The sequence below is a fragment of the Phasianus colchicus genome, chromosome 15, assembly GCF_987193195.1.
Source record: "Phasianus colchicus chromosome 15, bPhaCol1.hap1.1, whole genome shotgun sequence".
NCBI classification, from domain to species: domain Eukaryota; kingdom Metazoa; phylum Chordata; class Aves; order Galliformes; family Phasianidae; genus Phasianus; species Phasianus colchicus.
In genome coordinates, this window is record NC_143450.1 from 11,824,279 (window position 1) to 11,844,880 (window position 20,602).

Genomic DNA, 20,602 nt, shown 5'->3' on the forward strand with positions numbered 1-20,602 from the left:
AGAGCTCTTTGGATCTGGTGCTCTGCAGGGATTTTGCCTGCCTCATCCCTCCTGCAGTCCTTGGAGAGCAATGGATCCCCAAGCATTGGCTGATACAGCCATTGAGCATCATGTCTGAGGAGACGGCAAGGTTTTTGGGTTGCCCTCCAAGTTGTGAGCACAGCTGTGTTTATTAAATCAACACCTGTAGGCCAGAGACTTAGCATAGAAACTAAGCAACAACAGGCAGAAAGCTCTTATGTGGGTAACTTCTCCCCAGGGCATACTTTATGCTGAAATTCATTAGGCAAATGGAAAATATAATGCTTAGAGTATCCTATTAGGGACAGCTGTGTGCACAAACAAAATAACAACAATGGAGGTGGGTGGAGGGCTGCGTGTTTGTGTACGGGCACACATGTGCATGCACATACAGTTACAGTCACTGTATGACACTGCCTCCCATGCAATCTGTTAGGTCCTTCCTGCTTTGCATTGTACAGCCATTAGATTGTGCTGTTTCTGTGATGAGGTCCAAAGCAGAGCCTTATGGTGGGCAGCTGTGTACACAGCCTGCACTCTCTGACTTCCCAGAAATTAAAAACAGGTCAGAAGTACTTGCAGCCACATTCAGAAGCCCAGGCCATGTGAAATGAACGTAAACGTTATCTCTGCTTTCAGGTTGGATACCTCTCCAGTCTGACAACTCAAAACTGTCTTTTTCTTGTGCAGGACATTTCAAGGCCCCGGCCGCCCCAAAGAGCTTTGCCAGCCAACCCAGTCCCAAGCAGGTCCAGAGCACAGCCTGGGGACAGCCCTGCCATCCCACTGCCTCCTGCTCGGCCCAGGATCCCAGGACAACTCCAGCCTGTGACAGAGGTAGGCACGGATGGGGAGCAACAGAACTTTTGGGGGAGTAATCTTGTGCAGCTGTGGTGGAAGGGCTGTTGGGTTGGTGGGCTTTGCTGCAGAGGCCTCTGTTTTCACCAGCATTTACTGGTGAAACAATACACCTGGTCCTAATTCTGCAGCAAAACTGATAAACCTTCAATGGAATCAGGCTGTAAGAACTGTTCAGTGCAGGTGCTGTAAACAGTCATGCCATGTTCTGGAATAACTGACTTAGTTCTCCACGTCCCTGGGCATTTCCTCAGATTAAGCTTTTGTGTGAGTGGGGCAGAGAGAGTGACAGAGAAAGGTAAGTGAAGAGCAGCAACCCAGAAAGGTCCAGACAAGGCTTGAGGGACCCCAGAGAGGACCAGAAACTTTCTCCAGCCTCTCTGATATGTTTTCCCTGTGGATCATTTCCCAAAATAAGGACAAGGAATAAGAGATTTTGAGCAGCTGAGTTCAGCTCCCTGCAAACTGAACTCCCTAGCAAAAAATACCTCCACTCCACACATTAAAGGTGCTACCTGCAGCATACTTGAAGCTAGATGTCAAAGTACAAATCCTGCATGAACATCATCATGCTATGGGCAGACAGTAGCAGTTTCCTCTGTGACCCTTTAGGGTGAATGTGCTGTGTGAGTGAGAACAGCCTTCCCCTGGCCTGCTGTTGCATTAGAAAAGGTACTGAGCAGGACTTTCATCTGTGCTCACTCCTCTCTCTCTCTTACCTGTTTTCTATCTCATTCAGAACACTGGTGCTAGGACAGCTGGAGCAGCAAACATGCTGAGAAGAGGACAGCCAGGCTCCAGTGCACACCCATGAACTGGTCTATTCCCTGATGGCTCTGATCTTCATGAGGGACTGGATGGCCTTCATCATCCAGAAAAATTTTCATTGGCCACAGGTTTTTTTCCACTTAGCCTTATCTGTTTCCTATGTGACTCAAGAGGCTGCAGGCAGACTTGGCAGGAGTGCACCCAAGAAGTGAGCCGGTACGTGCCAAGCTGAAACCTTCGCTCTCTGATAATAGCCTTTTCTTTATAGGGACAATTTGTGGTATTTATATGTTATTGTGCAATATTCAATGCAGGGATGGGGCAATTTGGGCTTCACATTTTTTTTTAGCAGTTATTTAAGTGTTTCCAGGGAGTGCAGGTGATGGCCTTGATAGCCTTTCATCGATGAACTAGCCCTATTGGCTTCCTCAGCCCATCCAGGCAGCTGCAGGAGCAATCAGTGGTGCTATAGAGAAACAGCTGTCTCTTGGGAGACCAGGAGGCAGCTGCTGATAATTTTCTTTAGTTCATTCACAGTTTACAGTGGCCAGCAAGCTGGGCCACAACAGAGAGCGAACCATGGAAATATTCCTGGTTAAAGTCACTCTGGATTTTGGTTGAATTTCATAGAAAATATTAATTATTTTCTCCATAAAACTTTCTTCAGCAAGCATTCTGCAACCTTTCAGTCCTCCAGCACTCCTTGCCTTGGTGCTGTAGGACCAGCACGGTTCGTGTGTTCTCACCTGTGTCACTGGGACACAGCCAAGGTACGACAGGGATGCTCTCCCCCAAGAAACAGAGCTATAATGGCCAGCAACAGCCAGTACTGAAACCTCCTCCCCACCACATGGTACCACAGAAAATCTATAGACACTTTTGTGTGCATCCCTTCAGGCTTTTGTGCTGAGCAGTAATTCAGCACAAACCAACTACTCTTCATACCAGTAAGAAACCTGCTCTAATGTTGACCAAGTGATAATACAGCAGAAATAGTAATGACACATGGTGCTTTTGTAGGACAGCTTTGCTTACTCCAGGTTTTTTTCTTAAGGACTTGGATGGAGAGAGCTGTGTGCACTTTAAGCAGCTGATTGATAGTTCTGACCCTCAGAATCTTCTCTTATGAGCTTGATTTTTTTTTTTTTTTTTCTCCTGGTGGTTTGAGCTTTTTTACATTTTTTTCTTTTTCCTAGGGATTTTAAAATAAGACCTTTTTTTAATGTCATTTTTTAGATTATTATTTCCTTTTATTATTTCCTCCTGGGAGAACACAGGGAATTCTGGACTATGGTCACAATTACACTCTGTTGTGTCTGATCTTTCATAGACAGCTCCTCAAACAGTGTAATTGGTGCTGCACATGTGAAAAATTGTATCACTGGCTTAAAGAAAAATATTTTTGTTCTGCTGGTTGTATTTAGGAAAAACAAAAACAACATCTAAAGCCTGAGCACTCATTGAGCTACACACAGAAGTATAGCTATACAATGACTGAAATCACACCAGTTTTTGCAACTTTACTACCTCTTTCTTCACAAGGAAGAAGTATATGGGGTCTGTCTTGATTTACTGGTTAATTATTCATTATCTTGATCATTTGAGACCTTTTCTTATCTTCTGTATGCCTGGAGAAAAACAACATAAATTACTCCTCTCTGAAATAAGGGATGACGAGCAAAAGACTTTGCCTTTCTAATGGTGATATATGTATATTCTTTCCTATAGATGGGGTATTTTGCATATAAACAACCCTCCAAATTTGTTATTTTACTGCTCATAGGCAGGGGCCCAGACACTTAAATTGCAGTAACCCGTGTAGAAATGGTGCTCACAGTAGTACAGATTCAAACACAGGAACTCTTATGTCTGCGTAAGCAGTCTGTGATCTTTATTAAATGACCACCAGAAAGAATGTTTTCAGTGAGCATGGGTTCAAGCTTTTAAAAAAATGTCCCCAGACAGCCAAAGCTAATAGAAATCCTTATAGAATCCTTTGTTATTGGAATATTATAAACATACACTCTGGAGATTTTAAGTCTTTCTAAATTTTCACGTGTGCACCAGTAAGTGCATGATAATGGGAACTGCAGGAGGAGTAAAAGCTGCTAAAATATGGTATTTTTTTGAAGGCAATGTTACTTGGAAGAATGCATACAAAAATACATCTCACTTTCTTCTGTGTCCACGTACTGAAGGTTTACAGCAATGTTCTCTGTGCATCTATGCAAATACTTGAAGAATGCCATTCATTGTGCCTTTTGCCTAGTTTTTAATAAACTGGTCAGGTTGTCTTTACCAAGTATTTTGTCGCTGTGATGTTTCACTACACCAGTTCAGTCTTTCTGAATGTGCCTTTTATGCAGAGGGGGCAGGATTTCTAGAGGAATTGTCTTCCTTAAATGTAGTCCTAGGCATTGGGAAGGATGAGACCTGTTTGCAGTCTATTTATAATACGTGTAAAGCATTATATCAATTAGGATGCCAAAATAAAAGCAGCAAGTGAATTACTAGGATTATTTCCTGCAAAACCAAATGAGGGCGCTGGTTTCCTTCTGCAAAATCAGTGAAGTCATTAAAATCTTTCAGATCCACCTCCAAGGGTTTTTAGAAAAAGCCTTTATTTCCCTTCCCACATTCAAAAAAAAAAAAAAAAAAAAAAAAGTACTGAAATGTTATTAAAATAAGAGACTGCATCATCTTCCCTGCCCTAACCTCAAGTCATGTTTATTCAATGATATCCCGACAGCATAAAACTGGGTCTGCACAGGTACATGCCAGGTTCAGAGTAAGCAACTCTGGACCAAGTAAGCATGGCACAGCTGGGTCAGGCTTTGCTGTGCCCAAATGGGCTCCCATCCATGCATCCCCACCCATGATCCAAATACAAAGGAATTTTGAAGGTGAGCTGCAAGGTCATGACACCTGCTAAGAAAAACATCTTTAAAACATTCGCCTGCTTGATCTCTCAGGCTGAAAGCATTTTTCATCAGTCACCAAGAAGTGTTACAGAAATTGTTAGTTCTCCTGATGGGGGTTTTTCCTGCTGAAGCTTTCCAGCCTGAGCAGTGGCTGCCCCTTGCTTGCTTTTGTGAAGTCTGGATGAGGCACAGTGGTTTCACTAACAGCAACACTGCAGTTTCTAATGGGGAAAAAAAAAAATTGCGGAAAACTAATTAATGCTGTGCTGCTGGGAAGCTTCTGTACCTCACAAACAAAAGTGTAAATTGATTTATCTGCCACAGTCCCAAATAAACAGTTTACAGCTTGGGTCCTGACACGTATTCCAAAATTCACTATATTTTACCAATATTCTTCATCCAAAGTTGCAGAATAATTAAATGTGGATAAGCAGAATGTGAACAGCAGGAGTACACCATTCAGTCTTCATTTTTGCCTTCGTTTGAGATATTGTTCTATATTTTAGAGTTCATGCAACTGCCTAGAAAGGAAAAACAAAAACTAATCAGTGAATCAGTCAAAGCCTATAAATAAATACATTGATTATATCTCTATCCAGGGGTACGAGTACAGTGCAAACACTAGCCCTGCCAACAATAAGAGATGGCAAGGGGCATCAAAGAGGGGCTTTGTCCCAGGAGTACCTCATTTCACGAGGATTTTCAGAGACACTATACATTAAAGCCCAGTCACAATTTGACATGCTCCTTGCTGCCAAAGATCCAGTGTGAGCCCAGTGAAAGACTTGGCTTAACTCTGCCAAACTTTGGATAAGACACAGTTGATTTTAACTTTTTGTCTTTCTTTAAATTGCTCAACAGCATGTGGAATTCTGGCAACAACCTACCCAGATCAGTTTTATGCCCCACCTCCAAACCCTCAAATGTAACATGCTAAGTATAGATCATGAATACTTTGGGTTTATCCTCCGGAGCAATGCTGGAGTTGTCCACTTCTATCAGGATGTTCTTGTCATCTCGGGTGACCGGTGCCTCCTGTTCATTCTGGAGGACCTGTGGCAGATTCCCTAAATTGACATCCATGTCTTTGAAGGCGTGGAGTAAAAACACTCCCAAAATGATGGTTAGGAAGCCGCAAACTGTCCCAATGATGTCCACTACAGTCATGGCCACCCATTCTTTAAAGAGAATGATGGAAGTTGTGATGACGATGGTGGTGAACAGAACGTAGTAGATGGGAAACACCAAAGAGGTGTTAAAAATGTCTAGAGACTTATTGAGGTAGTTAATTTGTGTAGTGATGGATGCTACCAGCGTGATGACCAGGATCCACGTCAGTGGATGCTGCAGCACAGGCTGGCCAGCAAAGAAGCCCTTGATGGCAATACCCAGGCCCTTGACCGAGGACACGGAGAAGGCCCCGATAACAGAGCAGATGGTGAGGTAGATGAGGATGTTGCTCCGGCCGTAGCGAGGTGCAAGGTACAAGATGAGGAGGAAGCAAACAGCCAAAAGGACTGCAGCATAAGCAAGAAAACCTGGAAGGGGAAAGAAACAAAGAAACAACAACTCAAACATGAGCTTGGGGGCCAGAGCAGTACTACTGCCCAACGCCAAGGGAGAAAACAAGACCTCCTGCATACCTGGCTCTTTCAGCTTAAACAACATTTCATCCAGAGTGGTGACCTCCTCTTCCTCTGGTGCATGTATCACCATCACGGTGCTGCCCACAAGGCTCAGCATGCAGCCCAGCTTTCCCAGCAGGTTGAGCCGCTCTCCCAGCAAATACGAAGACAGGATGGCACTGCATGGGACAGAAAAGCAACAGCTGCTATTACTTTGAAGACCTTTAAAGAGGAAGCAGTGTCTAAAATGATGTAAAACACGTGATACAAGGACACCAATTTGGAATACATTTGCAGGATTCCTGCATGTTATTACACATTCATGTTGCATCTGCTGAACTTGCAGAGTTGCAGCTCTGAAGACCACAGCTCATATATCAGCAAGGTGAAAAAGTGCTGAATGCGTCAACACATCCTGGGAGACATTCCAAGGTTTTCTAATTCACTTGTGAGCTGTTGGGCATTGTGAAACCTTTAGTGCCCAAAGAATTGAATTCAAGGGCCACTGCAATAGAGAGGAACAAAAAAAAAAAACAACCAAACACAAAACTGCTACATTAATTTTAACTTAATCATCAGAAAAAATAAACCCAGAGAAATTTGAATATAATGGGGCTGTAAAAATGTCTGGAAAAAAGAAGAGTTGTTTTCCATGACACTGAAGCAACCCGAGGCAGGACAGCAATCTCCATTTGCTTATGCATTTTCCAGGAACAGAACTTCCATAGAACCTTCAGTGCCCGAAGCCTTTTTAGCAACAGTATGAAAATACTGCCTCAGAACACCCTAAAAGCTCAGTAAACACAAGGCAAAAATAGAGACAAAGTTAAATCAAATGTAGTATTTCTGATATTTTTAGATTTTTTTAGTGCTGTTTATTATTGAAAAAAATATCCTTTTACTGGCTGAAGAGTGAAGGCAATGGAAGAAGTCACGCTGCTAATTGCAGTAATTTAACATGAATTGTATGCAGCTGCTATTCGCAGCCACACGCAGCATTTCAAGGGCACAGCACTTAATTCAGTGTTTACTGGGTGATCCCCCCGAAAGACAGCAACAGTTGGGGTATTTTCAGAAGACATTCTTTCCTCACATTCACATTACTCCAAGTATTCCTGTCTTATGGACAAACAGGTGAACAGATCAGCCCAGCTGCAAACCCCAGGCACGTACATCACCTTATGAGCACGCTGAGGGCCCCCAGAGGTGTGACAATGGTTGCAGGAGCAAAGGCATAGGCCGCAAAGTTGGCAGCTTCCCCTCCGCCCACTGAATAAACACAGGGAAAACAAACACTGGTGAATTACAATATACTTTTTGTGCTTTCTCTTGCAAGCTTGCAAACTACAGATCGGGTTTTACTAAAGGGGCTTCATGCTGCTTCTAAATAGGGCCAGACGGGGGAAAAGTCCCCATGGTGCAAACTTATGCAGATAAAGGGGCTGAGAGTTGAACTGGGCCACAGCTGACTCCCATCAGATTACTAAATCACCAATCCAGGCCCACAGCTGCAGTGCATCTGGGTCATTACTGGGTAGTTGGAGCCCCGGAGTGCTAGGAGGGCACGGGCTGCTCCTCAGCTATAAATTGTCTCTGGGTATGCTGCTGTGGTTCTCTAGGTGGTTCCCTATGGGCTACACAGTAGGAGCTGAAGGAGCAGAGCAAGGTGGGGGTATTCCTAACTGCTATTGCTGTGAGGAGAGCCAGGAAAGACAGCTCTGAAAACTTTTCTTGTGGAATCTGCTACTCTCTGTGCAGCTCTAGTTTGGGAAGGTGTTATATTGTTTTGCATATGAAGAAGGTTTGGAGGCTTGCTCTAAGGGAAAAAAACTTTAAGAAAGGAGCTGCTACTAACAGCTTGTTATCACCCTTGCTGCAGCAATGACCTTTCCCAATCTCCTGAGGCACACACAGGAGGCTGTTTGCCCTGTGCCTGGTACAGCTGGCTGCCCTATTCAGTTTTGTCTTTGCATACTTTTTGATTAAGCAAAATGGAGCTGCTGAGTACTACCAGCCCTGCAGGAAGGCTGCAGCAGGATGGTGGGGAGGTGTACTGCTCGCTGCCTCTTCAGGCCCTGAGAGGAGCAGGGAACTAGACAAGGCTTTGAGCTACTGGTGCTGGACTTGTTCATACCTGGTTCGAGTGGACTGACCCTGGAAACACTGCAAATTCAGGGTGACAGCTTCTACTTACTTGTTAACAAGCCAGCCCACCAGAGCCAGTCCTTCAGGTAGCCATGGCCTCCATCTCCTGGGAAAGCAAAGCAGGCAGGAGTTAACAGTGAGAGGAGACATATGGCCCTCTGGAGAGGAGTAAGCCACAACAAGAAGAGTGTGGCAAAGAAAATGGCTTGGAAGGACAGAAAGTGAAGGCATAGAAGTTGTGTTGGGTCAAGAGCAGAAAGTGACAGCTATTGGCAGACAATGTAAATGCAACAAAAACAGCTTGCTTAATCTTCATGATAATGGCGCGCACTGCTCCAAAGCAGCAGATTATTGGGATGGACTGTAGTGGTGCTCCTCACTGGTTCATCTTGGTGACTGTGCCTCTAAAGCCACCGGTGGATGCCTGTGCTGAGGTTCTGGGAGCTGGATGTGCTTTGGCTTGGATGTCCCTCCCCAGGTGACCCTGGGGCTGAGGGTGATGGCTGTGCCCTGCTGGACGCCCTCACACAGACAGAGACTGTTTCCATGGAGCTGCTGTGCTGGACCTTGCATCCCTTTTGGATCACTATGAAGAACCATGTGTCGGCACTAAGGTAAGGGAATAATTTTTTTTATGGCTGTGGAGGAAGGGAACTGGTTGCGTTGTGTGAGCCGGTGGTGTGTTAGTTGGTGTTGCTGTATTGTGTACTGGTGAGGGCCCTAGGTGCCTGGAGTTATCAATATGTTACCTGCTGCTTTGCATGTTGCTTTGTGCCTTAGGGTCTCAGTCTGATCTTGAATCTTAATGTTGCCTTTATATTAAGTTGTCATTTAGTGTCTGTTTCTGATAAACAGAAATAAGTGGAATCTGATAAATGGTTCCTGGTATTGAAGCTCAATAAAGGAAAGTGTGAATAAAAATGAGGAAGCACAGGTGCATTGTGCCGGGAACTAACCAAGCTCTAGTCTTTAACCACAAGCTGTTCTATGGCAGGAGCTTGGGCATGGTGACTTTGTGAGGGTACTGGGTTGGAGAGACTGATAGCAGGAGCTGATGGTAATGGTCTATGCACTGCTAGAGCTGTGTTGGAGAAAGTTGATGTGTGCACATAGGAGGGCTGAAATTCTGTGAGTAAGAGAAGGGGGAGAGGCAGGAGAAGGAGCAATGAAGTGTGCACAAGAAGAGTTCAGGGGGTGCAGAATTCTTTTTTCTGCTATAATTCAACTTCTGGTTCCTTAACAAGTGATAAAGTTTAAATGTTATGCTCTGGTGTTCCCTAGAAATTGTGAAATTGCTGGTTTGTTTGCCTGTGGCTTTTTTCTTGAAAAACTTTTCTTCTTGGCTGTGATTTTTTTGTTATCAATTCCTGGCAAAACGTCCTCAAGTAGGAAGGAGTTTGCTCTTGTTTAACTAGATTGGCTCTGAAATGTAAGGTGATGTTGGGAGTTCCACAACTGAAACAACACTGATATTTCATGGTACAAATCCAGTGCTGAAAATCAAACCTATGTGAGTTCACCATTGCAAAGTGGACAGCTTCATGTATGGGGTAGGGATAGAAGACGGATATTGTTGACTTTGCTCACCTGCTGCTTAACAGTCACCTTGCCTTTTCATGCCTTTGTGTCCCTGCATGGAGATGGGGATATTGAATTCCTTTGTAAAATGACTTAAGAATACTTCCTAGACCAGACGTAGGAAGTAGTAGTATTTTAATTATCATCATTTTGTCAGTAGTTATGTAAGTAGGTCACCCGCCAGGTAGGACTTAGGCTGCTGCTGGAGCAAATGTTTGCAGTGTTGATGGGCTGTGCCCAATTGCACAGTGCAACTGAGCTCAGGCACGTTCCTCCACTGCCCTCATCCATAAACACACACCTCACCCCAGAACCTCAGCACTAGAAGAAAGTTATCAGCCAACATGTTGTTGAGCAACTTGCTTTGGATGTATCACTTCTGAAAACTGCAGCAGGGCTCACACAAATCGCAGGGGTGCAGATGTACATAAATAAATGGCTTTTGCTAATGCAGTTCAAGCATATGGGGATGCGTCCTTGTTTCAGGGATTTGGTGGCAAAGATGCCTGATGTATCAATGAGAGCAGGGGGGGAGGCATGAAATCTTGCTCCAGGCTGTGGCATGGGGATGACTTTCACCTTTGTGCAATGGGGCCCATTTCACAAAAGGTCTTATTTTCCTTGCTGATTAAAGGCTGGCACATGTACACTAAGGTGTTGCCCTGCACAAAACTTTACCTGCTCTGGTGCCTCCCTTCTCCACCAGCCGGAGCAGCCCCTTCTTCTTGAGGATGATGCTGCTGCCGATGAGGAAACTGGAGAAGACAGCCAAGCCCAGACCAATGTAGAATCCATAGTTACTTTCCAGCCGTGTTACCCAGGAGGTATCCCCAGTCCCATTGTCAGGGCCAGGGTCAGCCAGATCAGCACCTCTGACCACCTGGCACACAACTCGATGGGAAAGGCATGAAATGGAGAGTAGAGACCCTGTGAGAACATGGAGATACAGCAATTACTGACATGGCTATCAAGAGTGCCATTCAACTCTGTAATCAGTCCCTCATATTAAGAACACCTCTGCACTTGCATGGAAGAGGAGGATATTTGGTGACTGTTTTCTGGGATGCAGCTCAAGCAGCTTGTTGACACGCTGTGCCTGCGGAGCCCTTTGCTGTGAACTGGAAGACCAGAAGGACCCCTATAATTAATCTGAATTTCCAAATATCTATGCTAGATTCTCTCCACTAAACTCCAGTATTATGAGGTTGAACTATATCTTGCCAGTGTCCAGTATTGATCCAAAGGCTTTGGTGCTTTGCAGCCACCTAATCCTGACATCTTCCTGTTGCCTGCAGCTCACTGCTTTGAGTTTAATGTGGAGCAGTGCCAGTATTCTGTGAATCTGTCCCAGCTCTGTGTACTGAGCGGGGCCACGTGATTGCTCATAAGAGGACAACAGGTTCGTCCCAGATTAAAGGTCCCTCTCTGTATTGGTTTTATTCCCCCTACTTATGGACAGTTGTGTGCTCATGAGTCACAGAATATCCCAAGCTGGAAGGCACCCATAAGGACCATCATGTCCAACTCCTGGCTCTGCAGAGGACCACCCAAGAATCAGACTGCATGTCTGAGAGGGTTGGTATCAACTCCTGCTGGTGTGGAAGGACTGAACACAGGCATGGCTCTCTGCTGCCCACACAAAAAGCACCAAACCCCAGAGCATCCTGCTTGTGTGTGGCTGTGTGGGTGGGAAAATTGCTGAGCTACCCCACCCAGCACATCTTCCTATTGTGATCAGAGCTGGGAGTGTAGTATGGGCAGTGTGACTGTGCTCTGCTGGAATAAAGCACCCAGCAGGAGCGTCATATACAAATCTGTCTCTAGTAAATGACAAACTTTCTGCCTCAAATCATGTTGGAAATATGGATGGAACAATTATCCCTCTGCAGGCTGATGTTTTGTGGCTTATGGCTCTCCAAGAGTTGGGTCCCACCTTATTCTTCCCCAACGAAACTGCCTTAAATCTCTACAGCCTCCACCCATCCCCTGCACATACAGCTGAGGGTTTGGATCCAAATTAGATCCATTTTTTTTCTCATGGAAAAAAAAAAAATCCAATGGTTTTTCTAAAGATTCCCTAAGAGATTTTTTTCTCTAATGGAAAAATAACCTTCATCGTGGAACTGTTTTCCAGGGTACTAGGGGAGGTTTTCATAGAGTCACAAAATTGTTTGAGTAAGAAGGGACCTTTAAGGCCATCTGGTCTCATTCCACTGCACTGAACAGGGACACCCGCAGCTTCACCAGGTGCTCAGTGCCCCTCCAGCCTGACCTTGGCTGTCTGCAGGGATGGAGTACCTACCACCTCCTTGGGCAACCTGTGACAGTGCCTCGCCACCCTTATCGTAAAAACTTTTTCCTTATATGCAATCTATATCTTTATTTTGAAGCCATTTCCATTTGTCTGCAGACCCTGCTCGAGAGTCCATCCCCTTCTTTCTTACAGCCCCTTACACTGAAAGGTTGAGCTCCTTTAGCTAGGACAAGGTGGATGCATCCATCTCTCCAGGGAGCAAGCAGAAGGCAATGGGGTGAGGCAGTTACCTACTGGGTAACAACCTGTGAAACCAACCAGTCACAGAGATCAGCCCCGGCTTTGGGGCACCCCCCGCCTCCCACCACTTGGAGCCCCGCTCCCCCCAGCCCGGGCTGCACCCACCATTGCTGCAGCTGCCGTTGGTCTCCAGCGGCTCCATCATCATCCCCTCAGTCCTCCGTGGGGCTCTCAGTGTCCCGGTGCTGGCTGCAGGCACACCTGCCCGGGTGGCTCCTCCTCCGTCGCTGCGCTGCACACCTCGCTGCCCTGGGGGTTGGGGCTGTTCCTTGTGGTGTAGCAAGAAAGGGGTTCAGAAGGCGTCCCCTCAAATGTGAGCTTTGGTGTTTGTTGTTCCCTGCTTAGCGTTACGGCTGTGTGCAGATGCAAATGGCAAATCGTGGGGCTGAGGAATGCGTCGTAGCACGAGGAAGGTTGATGTATCTCAATGGAGATTTCGAGTGGGAGCAGGGATTCCCTCATCGTGTACTAATTGCACAAAGGCACGTTCCCTAATCGCTTTTCTGGCCTTTGAATCAGAGAGGGAGAGGCTGGGCTCCAGCACAAGCACAAAGCAAATATCAACAGAGGACAGGAGTGCAGGGGACGTGTGCTGTGCTACAGGGAGCAGAGGTACAGGGCACAGTTTCACCTGCAGCTGCAGTTCAAGACTTTGTGTCTCCAGCCACTAAATAAAATAACTAAAATGTAAGATCTGCAGGACTTAATGCTTGAAAATTTGCTTTTTGATTTTTTTCTCTCACCATGAAATACACTGCCTGTACACTGCTACGAAAGTTGCCCTTACACCATCAAGCTGTGACATTGCCAGCACTGGTGTGCATCTTTCGCTCAGTGCCTGATTGTATCTCTATACAGCTCTGCTCTCCAGCAAATGTCATGTTTGAGTGTTTTGTGAGTCATCTTGACTTTAATTGGGCCAGTTCATCAGCCACATTCAGTGGCTGGGAAAGGCTGTGCTGGCCAGATCCCATGTCCTGCCCTCCATCACAGGAACATCTGATAGCTGTCCAAATGGTGTGGCAATGGTTTCTGGTGTAGGAAATTAAAGGTTGGTGATTTATCAGTGATAACTATGCCGCCAAAGCAGAGGTGATGACATGGTGGAAAGCAAAGACACTTTGGATCACAGCTTTACCTTCCCTTGGTGGCCTGACTTCTTAAATGAAAAGTTGACTGCATTTGGCATCTTCACTCCCAAATGTATTTGACCTCGTGGGCCAATTTTGCCAGGTTTGGGAAGGGGCGGGATCTCCAAGAGAAGCTCTTCTGAGTTCTGGGGAACGAGGAGATGTGGAGGGGGATGAGGTCCCAGAAGGAGAAAATGCAGCAGTGCAAGTTCGTTGTTAGACATCAGGAGGGAGCATGTGGAGTTTTCACCACCATGAGAAAAGCTTCACTTAGATGTTGCAGTCAGCTGTGGTACGTGTGTGTCACGTCTTTCTGGTATAGGGGCTGTGGAGATGTATATAAAATCACTAAGTCACAGGAATTGCATTTGATGGATTTAGCAAGGCTGCATATGGCAATACGGGAGTTAAAAGCCAGGAAGGCTTGGCAAAGAATTGCCTGCAACACTTAGTCAAGGGCAAGTTCAGACTGATAACGATAAAGCAAGGATGCAACCAGTGCCTCTGTTATTGGTTCATATCCTTGTTTTAATGGTAAGGCTGTAATTAGGGGAATTCAGCTCCAAGCTGTGAGCTCAGTGGTTGATACTCACATCAGGTGCTTCCTTAAAAATAAGGTCCAGCTCATCAGAAATCAGGGAGTCTGCCATAGTGGCTCATCTTGTAGCAATGTGGTTCCTCCTGAAATACTGGTTCCCCAAGCCAAAAACCTTGACTGGAGTCCAGAGGATAAAGCAAGACAGCTTTACATGCAAATGATATCTTTAGCAACATCAAAAAGCTTTTCTTTCTACTCCTCCTCTTTATTGGACTGGAAAAAAATTGTGGAAAAATATTTGTTATCCATCCTGTGTATTGCTATAATGGTGGAAGCATCCTGCTAGCAGCTGATGTCTGCCTTTGGGTGTCTGCTAGGCATGGTTCTTGTGGGAACTTTGAGAACAGGGCTGCAATATTCAGCCATGGCTCAGTGTATTTTGAGATCTGCTTTGAAGAGAGATGAATCCTCTTTCTGACAGTGACCTGATGTAGGGGCAAAAGGAAATACCTGGTGTTCAGGTGATTGCAGCACAGCAACATAAAAGCTTGTAGGACTGGATGTGGTTGAGCAGATAGCTTTGAGCTCAAGTTCTCTCTCGAGGTAACCTTGCCTGCAGTGGCTGGGGCTGTCATTTCACGCTGCAGGAGTTCAGATGACACCAGCTTGGAGTTCCCAGTCTGTCACACCCACAATGGGTTCCCACCCTTGTGCTGCCTTCCCTGTGCCAGAGTGAGTATCTGTGGTTCTGCTGTAGAGCAGCTGAGCTGTGCGGGTTCATAAGGCCAAAATAAGCATGCCCTGCTTCACTTGTGGGGTTATTTTCTCTATCCAGATCAGCAGAATGATCTGGGTCCCTGAGCCCCCACAAACTACGGGGGCTGGCAGAAAAGGAGTGGTGGGTTGGTGATGGGTAGGGTGGATGTTCTGTGGGTAACGGAGTTCCCTAAAGCTTCAGATCAGCAGCATGTGCTGTGAGGTGAAGTGACATGCAGGCAGAGAGTGTTTGTTTATAGAGCTCTTAACTGCTAGGTGTTTGCATGAGAGCTCTACATGAAGCAAAACTAGATTCAAAAGGTGCTGCTAGCTTGCAGGAGTTACAGCAAGGGTCTCTGCTACAGCTGAAATTGTGAAGCAATCAATTCATGAATGTTATTCTCAGTGGCAGAGTGCCATTAATCTGAGGACATAAAGATACTTAGATACATGAGGAAGAAGAAGGATGTAGGTCTGTGGTTTTGGTCATGATCCCCTAGGGTTGGTTATCCAACAGTCAGACTCTCAGAGCTGGATGCTTAGTGCAAGGGGTGGCTCCAGGTGGAGCCATGCAGCCTGGGAGCCCCCAGCACCTCTTGGGGCTTTTAACAGGAACCAAAGAATGGCTGCAAATGGAAATCTGGAAAAAAATAGCAAGGGCTGTCTTCTGGGATGAAAAGTCCCTGTGGAACTGGTAGGGCCGTGGTAGTGAGATGAGCTCATTTAGCTTTGTTTTGACTATGGCCTGTCAGATGCTATTACAGATAGTTCTATAATTTTCCTCCCATTCCCTTCCACAAGTTTTCAATGAAAGTTTATGGCAGAAGTATGTTTCCCTCAGAAACCAACTTTCTGATAGGAAAATTTATTGGCCTGTTTTGCTGTTGGCCATGAAGTTTCAGTTTCCTTTGTAGTTTTTGGCAAAACCTTGACATTTTTTAGCAACAAAATGCTGCCATCATCCCTCTTAGTGTTCTCCATTTGCCAGGTGTGATCAGAGTCTCTCCTCAAATAACAGTTACTACAAATGACAGTGACACCGTGAGATAAAGTTTGCCCATTTCATGAATGAGCCCAATTTTTATTTCTCTTCATCACAAAAGTCATCCCACGTTTGTTGCACACACTGTTGGTTGCTGTGTTACGGGACATATCACCACGTACCAGATGCTTTACTCTTGCAGAAGCATTTCTAATGGATATGGAAGCTTCTGTTAGCTGAATTTTAGAACAACAGCAAAAAATAATACAAAACCAAAATATCATCTTCAGCTGCATAGCAAATATGGATCAAAAATTTAACACTGTATCAGACCACGAGCGTAAATATACCTCACCATAAATAAAACTCATTGTACAAAATAACTCAAGCAGCTTTTCATACAAATATGGTACATTTGACAAGAGCTTTTGAGAATATTTTCTTTTTTTTTTACACCTTCAATTCTTCTTTTCTTTTGTTCTCAAACACACACAAACCTACTGGACTGAAGTAACGCAGGAGAAAAAGGACTAATGTTGTTCAGTGCTAATAAGTTCTGCTGGAATTTAAAAGAAAAACCACAGAAGTGCTAAGTTTGAACAAGTTTGCTTCTCCTTTCTATTGGATCTCCGAGAGTCAAGTGTAGCATCATCCAAGAAAGGCATTTGCACTGCCAATAGTCACGTTTCACAATGTTAAAGCTGGAGGGAACATTACAATCATCTAGTCTGACTTTGCTCATTACACAGACCATCCTTTTCCCTCTCTCTAACTTCTGTATCAAGTCAGCAACTTGTCTTTGAAGTAGGCATTCCAAGCGACGATCGGTAATCCCCAAGGAGTTACAACTACTTCAGAGTAATTGGGAAAATGTAGGTTAAAAAAAGGTAAGCCCATAGTCAGTTGACTTAAAGTATCCATACAGGGGTCCATGTTTCCCTAGGAAAAAATAATATGGGCTGTGCAGATTGAATTAGAGCATATCTGCAAGGAAGACATCCAAAATTGGCAGAAAGTTTTCCAGTGTGGAGGATATGGCCAACCCCTTGGCAATCTGTTGTTTAGCTCTACTGTCACAAATTTTCTCCCTATTTTCACTAATAATTATGACATTAAAAAAAAAAGAAAAGAAAAATTCTGCTTCGCTAAGTTCTTTGAAGACATGAGCCTGAACCTTTCTTGTATAGAGTCAAGGGGGGGGAAGGGGGTGGAATTAGAAAACAAGCTAAAGACTATTTGAATCAGGTAGATTCTTAACATAATAATAATCAGGTAGATTCTTAACATAAGGACAATAACATCAAATCTCAGAAGTGAGGACCATATGGTTATTCCTAGCTGATCTCATACTACTTGAGCAACAAGGCAAAAACATCTACAGTTAAAAACACTTTACATTTTGTTCATGCACTTTGGACATTTTGCTCAAAATGTTTCATCCCCCAGAATTGGAAGGAGTTTGTTTCTGACAGCAAATCTGAGGGCAAAAAAAAAAAAAATAGATTTCCTCTACCTTTTCATTCAAGTACACCCAACTGTGTTTCGCAGGTTTGTGGGTTGGTTGTTTTTTTTTCCCAGAGAATTAAGCCAAAGCTACAGCAAAAGAATGCAGTGGTAGTCATGTTTAGGTAAAAAAATCTCCTGTCTCACTGCAAACCTAAACAAGACACTTATATTCAACTTAGGATATCCTGTTCTGTCTGCTAGCTGTGTGTGACTGGGCTGTGTGGCATAGCTCATCCTTCTGTGTTCTTGCTCTTGCTGGTTTCTGCCAAGGCTCCAATCCCATAACCTATCAGACATCATAGAACATTCAATTTGTGCTGTGCTCAGAGATGGCTCTGAGAGCCAGTCAAGGATCTGTGCCACTTCATCGGCAACACTTTCATACCAAAATAACAAGCACTTGCTATTTAGGTCAGGAAAATAGGATCTTGGTTGGATCTATCTTCCTCGTATCTTGTTTTTCACAAAAAATAAAGTGCTCAGTTCTCCTCTTCCTTCTAAAAATATATATCTGTAAACTCCCTCAATTCAGTAGTTTCAGCATTGTAAAGTGTTGGAACATGATGGAAAACCAGAACTGGCATCCTTAGTGGAGAAAGTAAATAGAGAGCAGGAGTCCTTTGGTATTGTTGGGTCTTGGATACTCTTGTGCTGCTCTTCTTCACAGTGTGAGGGAAACAACTTGCTTCCAGAGGCTGGATCCTTCCCTGGCACCCAAAGGGTTCAGCCCAATCTCCTGAGATGCCATTTGACCTTCAGATTACTGTGCTGCACTGTTTTCTCCCAGAGGTACAAGCATTTGTCTCAGTGATTAAAGGAGACTCAAGGTGTAAAGATGTTCAGCACTTCCACATGTGGATTCTTTGTTAATTATGAGGGAGTGAGTGTGTGGGAGAACAAATGCATCCCACACAGCAAGATCTCCTTTAACACTAATACAGTGCTTGCTGTTGGTTTTCTAAGACAATGCATTCCAGCTGTGAAATTTCTACTAATTAATGATGTATTTCCTTTGAGAGAAAAAGGGCCCAGGCTCTGCCTTTTCAACATAGTAGCATGCAGGTTACAAGGCATGATGGAATGCATGAAAAGAACATATATTACCAAATCTGTCTATTTAAACAGTAATTATCTGCTGTGTCCTGGCTAAAGCTGAGAAATAAAAATATTGCCAGTGGTGACATTAGCGTAATTTCCTCCTGGAGCATGTGGTTTGACCTTCTTTAGCTTCAGGCACAAGGTTTTGTGTCACTGTAGTGACAGCACCAAGAAGAAGCAGGGAAAACCACAAGTTTTGAATATCTCCTTGAAGTCCCTACTGAATTGGTTCCTAGTGTCTAATACATCTGGAGATATTAGAAGAGCTGAGGTGGAACAGGAAACAGAATCCAGTGTTCCTTCAGAATGCTTTTGTGCCTGGAAAATGCTGTTTTTGTTACGCTTATCCTATGTTTTACCTTTTCTAAAGAATCGCATCATTTTTGTGTGATGGGAAGTTTTCTAAGCCTTGCTGATGGACACCATTCTCTTAAAATAAATAAATAAATAAAAATCGGTTGCTGTGACTAGGAGTTTATCTAAAACAAGGGAAAATAGCGTGCCAGAACATACAAAAATTACACATCCCAGCTCTCATCCTTGGCTGAATATCAAAGATCACACATGGTCAAGGTAAATACAACTGCCTCCTGTCAGGAGCAGTGTCTGTTTCCACTCAGGTTAGCATGTGCAAAAGCATATTCACATTAATCCAATACAACCTCTTCCATGGTCCATAAGAAATTTCATTTACTTCATGGAAGATGTGTCTTCAAAGGAGAACCCTTTGAAATAAAATAAGTGGACATCCCAATAGCAGTGGAAAAAAAAAAAACCAAAACAGGCCTTTTTCGATTTCCCCCAGCTCTCTGAAGTGCTGAGGAGTTATTTGGCAGCTACATCATTGCTATTCTGAAACCCAAGTGCCAGATGCTAGGAAGGCCAATGACTTGGCAGAGAGCAGGAAGCAGCCCACAGCCGGCCCAGCATGGCTCCTCTGCACTACTCCTTCCTCAGGCTGCTGCCGTAGGTGAAATCCTGCCTTCATCCCCTCTTCCCCAAAAAGAAGTCAGGGTCTGTCTTCAGCCCTGGTGGCGTGTGTCATGGGTGGGGTTGATTTTCCCCATTGCTTTTGCAGTGGGAGTGGGCTCCCGGTGCAGTAGCAACACGCAGCTCTTCCGACAGGATCCCTCACTTTTGGGGCTGCAATATGGCTTCAGGTTTTTGTGTTCAGCTGGATGAATCACAGGGAAAACCAGATTTCATGGAAGAAAAGCACATTTTGCCCTCCCACCCCCACCCACTCCCAAGTCCAAAAGCTACAAGTAAAATTGGTCACAGGGATGGAACAGAAGAACATGCACTCAACAGGGCCAGATGGGAAGATAAGTCCTTGTAGTGAGCATACCCAGTCTTACTTTGTTGCCAGGTCTCACGCCATCAAGTTCATCCTCCCAGTCATCCTGGGCTCAGTCTCTTCTCCCTTCCCAAAGCACACAGGGTTAGTGTCACACTAGCAGGTGGTGGCCAGTGACTGGTGGATGGGAGGCTGGAAGCAGCGCACGTGCTCCACTGTGGAACTGTCAGTTTCCACCGACTTCATGTACTTGTTCAGGATGGCAAAAATCTCATTGTTCAGGATCTGATACTTCCTTATCCTGTCGGCCATCTTTTTCAAGGGCTGGAGTGATGGTGAGAAAAAAAAAACAGTAGGTGAAGAGAGCCTTATGTCATTTGACCAGGCAGAAAGTATCAGTACATTTGCCCTGCTGCTGAGAAATCTCTGCTAATGCAAAGCAGCTATTACACGTGCTACAGTTCCACTTAGCAGCTACCAGAGACTGGTGACTCACTTCATTATAGGGTTTGATGACTCGAGACAGAATTAACAAGGTCAGTGTGTGGTTCTATGTTAATCGATCTAGAGTCTGGACTCCCAGCTGTTTATTGATAAAGCCACAGAGATCAGAGAATGGTTGATGGAAATACCAGCTTCTCTGCTGCAGCTTCTTAACCCCAGGAAGAAAGGAAAAGCTTTGGGAGAAAAAAGATTTGATTGCCAAGCCAATTAAAATCCTGGCCTCTCTGCTGAGACTGCAGGTGAAAATCTCACAGCAAGCACATCCAGCTTGAATAAGGTCAATGCCTGGAAAGTTTGTTATTTATGAGTTTGAACAAGGCA

At 44.6% G+C, this 20,602-nt stretch overlaps 3 protein-coding genes across 11 annotated transcripts in view; 1 reads left to right on the plus strand and 2 right to left on the minus strand.

Moving 5' to 3' along the window:
• Positions 1–3,836, plus strand: part of ADAM19 (ADAM metallopeptidase domain 19) — a 30,721-nt gene extending 26,885 nt beyond the window's left edge. Inside the window, exons 22-23 of the mRNA XM_031598209.2 lie at positions 712–858; positions 1,619–3,836. Coding sequence (XP_031454069.2) covers positions 712–858; positions 1,619–1,693 — 222 coding nt within the window. The 3' untranslated portion in view covers positions 1,694–3,836. The remainder of the gene's footprint in view (positions 1–711; positions 859–1,618) is intronic.
• A 484-nt stretch (positions 3,837–4,320) lies between these two features.
• Positions 4,321–13,501, minus strand: NIPAL4 (NIPA like domain containing 4). 2 transcript variants are annotated; one of them, XM_090150923.1, is made up of 7 exons: positions 12,576–13,496; positions 10,595–10,843; positions 8,388–8,444; positions 7,372–7,462; positions 6,212–6,372; positions 5,523–6,106; positions 4,321–5,089 (listed from the first exon to the last, which is right to left on the minus strand). In XM_090150923.1, the coding sequence occupies exons 1-7, from the start codon at positions 12,616–12,618 to the stop codon at positions 5,078–5,080; spliced, it is 1,197 nt and encodes a 398-aa protein (XP_090007049.1). In that variant the 5' UTR covers positions 12,619–13,496; the 3' UTR covers positions 4,321–5,077. The 2 variants fall into 2 exon arrangements, with proteins under 2 accessions (XP_090007049.1, XP_090007048.1); XM_090150922.1 differs by lacking the exon at positions 4,321–5,089 and having other exon boundaries at positions 5,315–6,106; positions 12,576–13,501.
• Positions 13,502–16,313: 2,812 nt separating this feature from the next.
• Positions 16,314–20,602, minus strand: part of CYFIP2 (cytoplasmic FMR1 interacting protein 2) — a 49,651-nt gene continuing 45,362 nt past the window's right edge. For all 8 annotated transcript variants that reach the window (XM_090151133.1, XM_031598212.2, XM_090151136.1 and 5 more), the window contains one exon: positions 16,314–20,101. In XM_090151133.1, the coding sequence (XP_090007259.1) occupies positions 19,934–20,101 (168 nt within the window). In that variant the 3' untranslated portion in view covers positions 16,314–19,933. The remainder of the gene's footprint in view (positions 20,102–20,602) is intronic.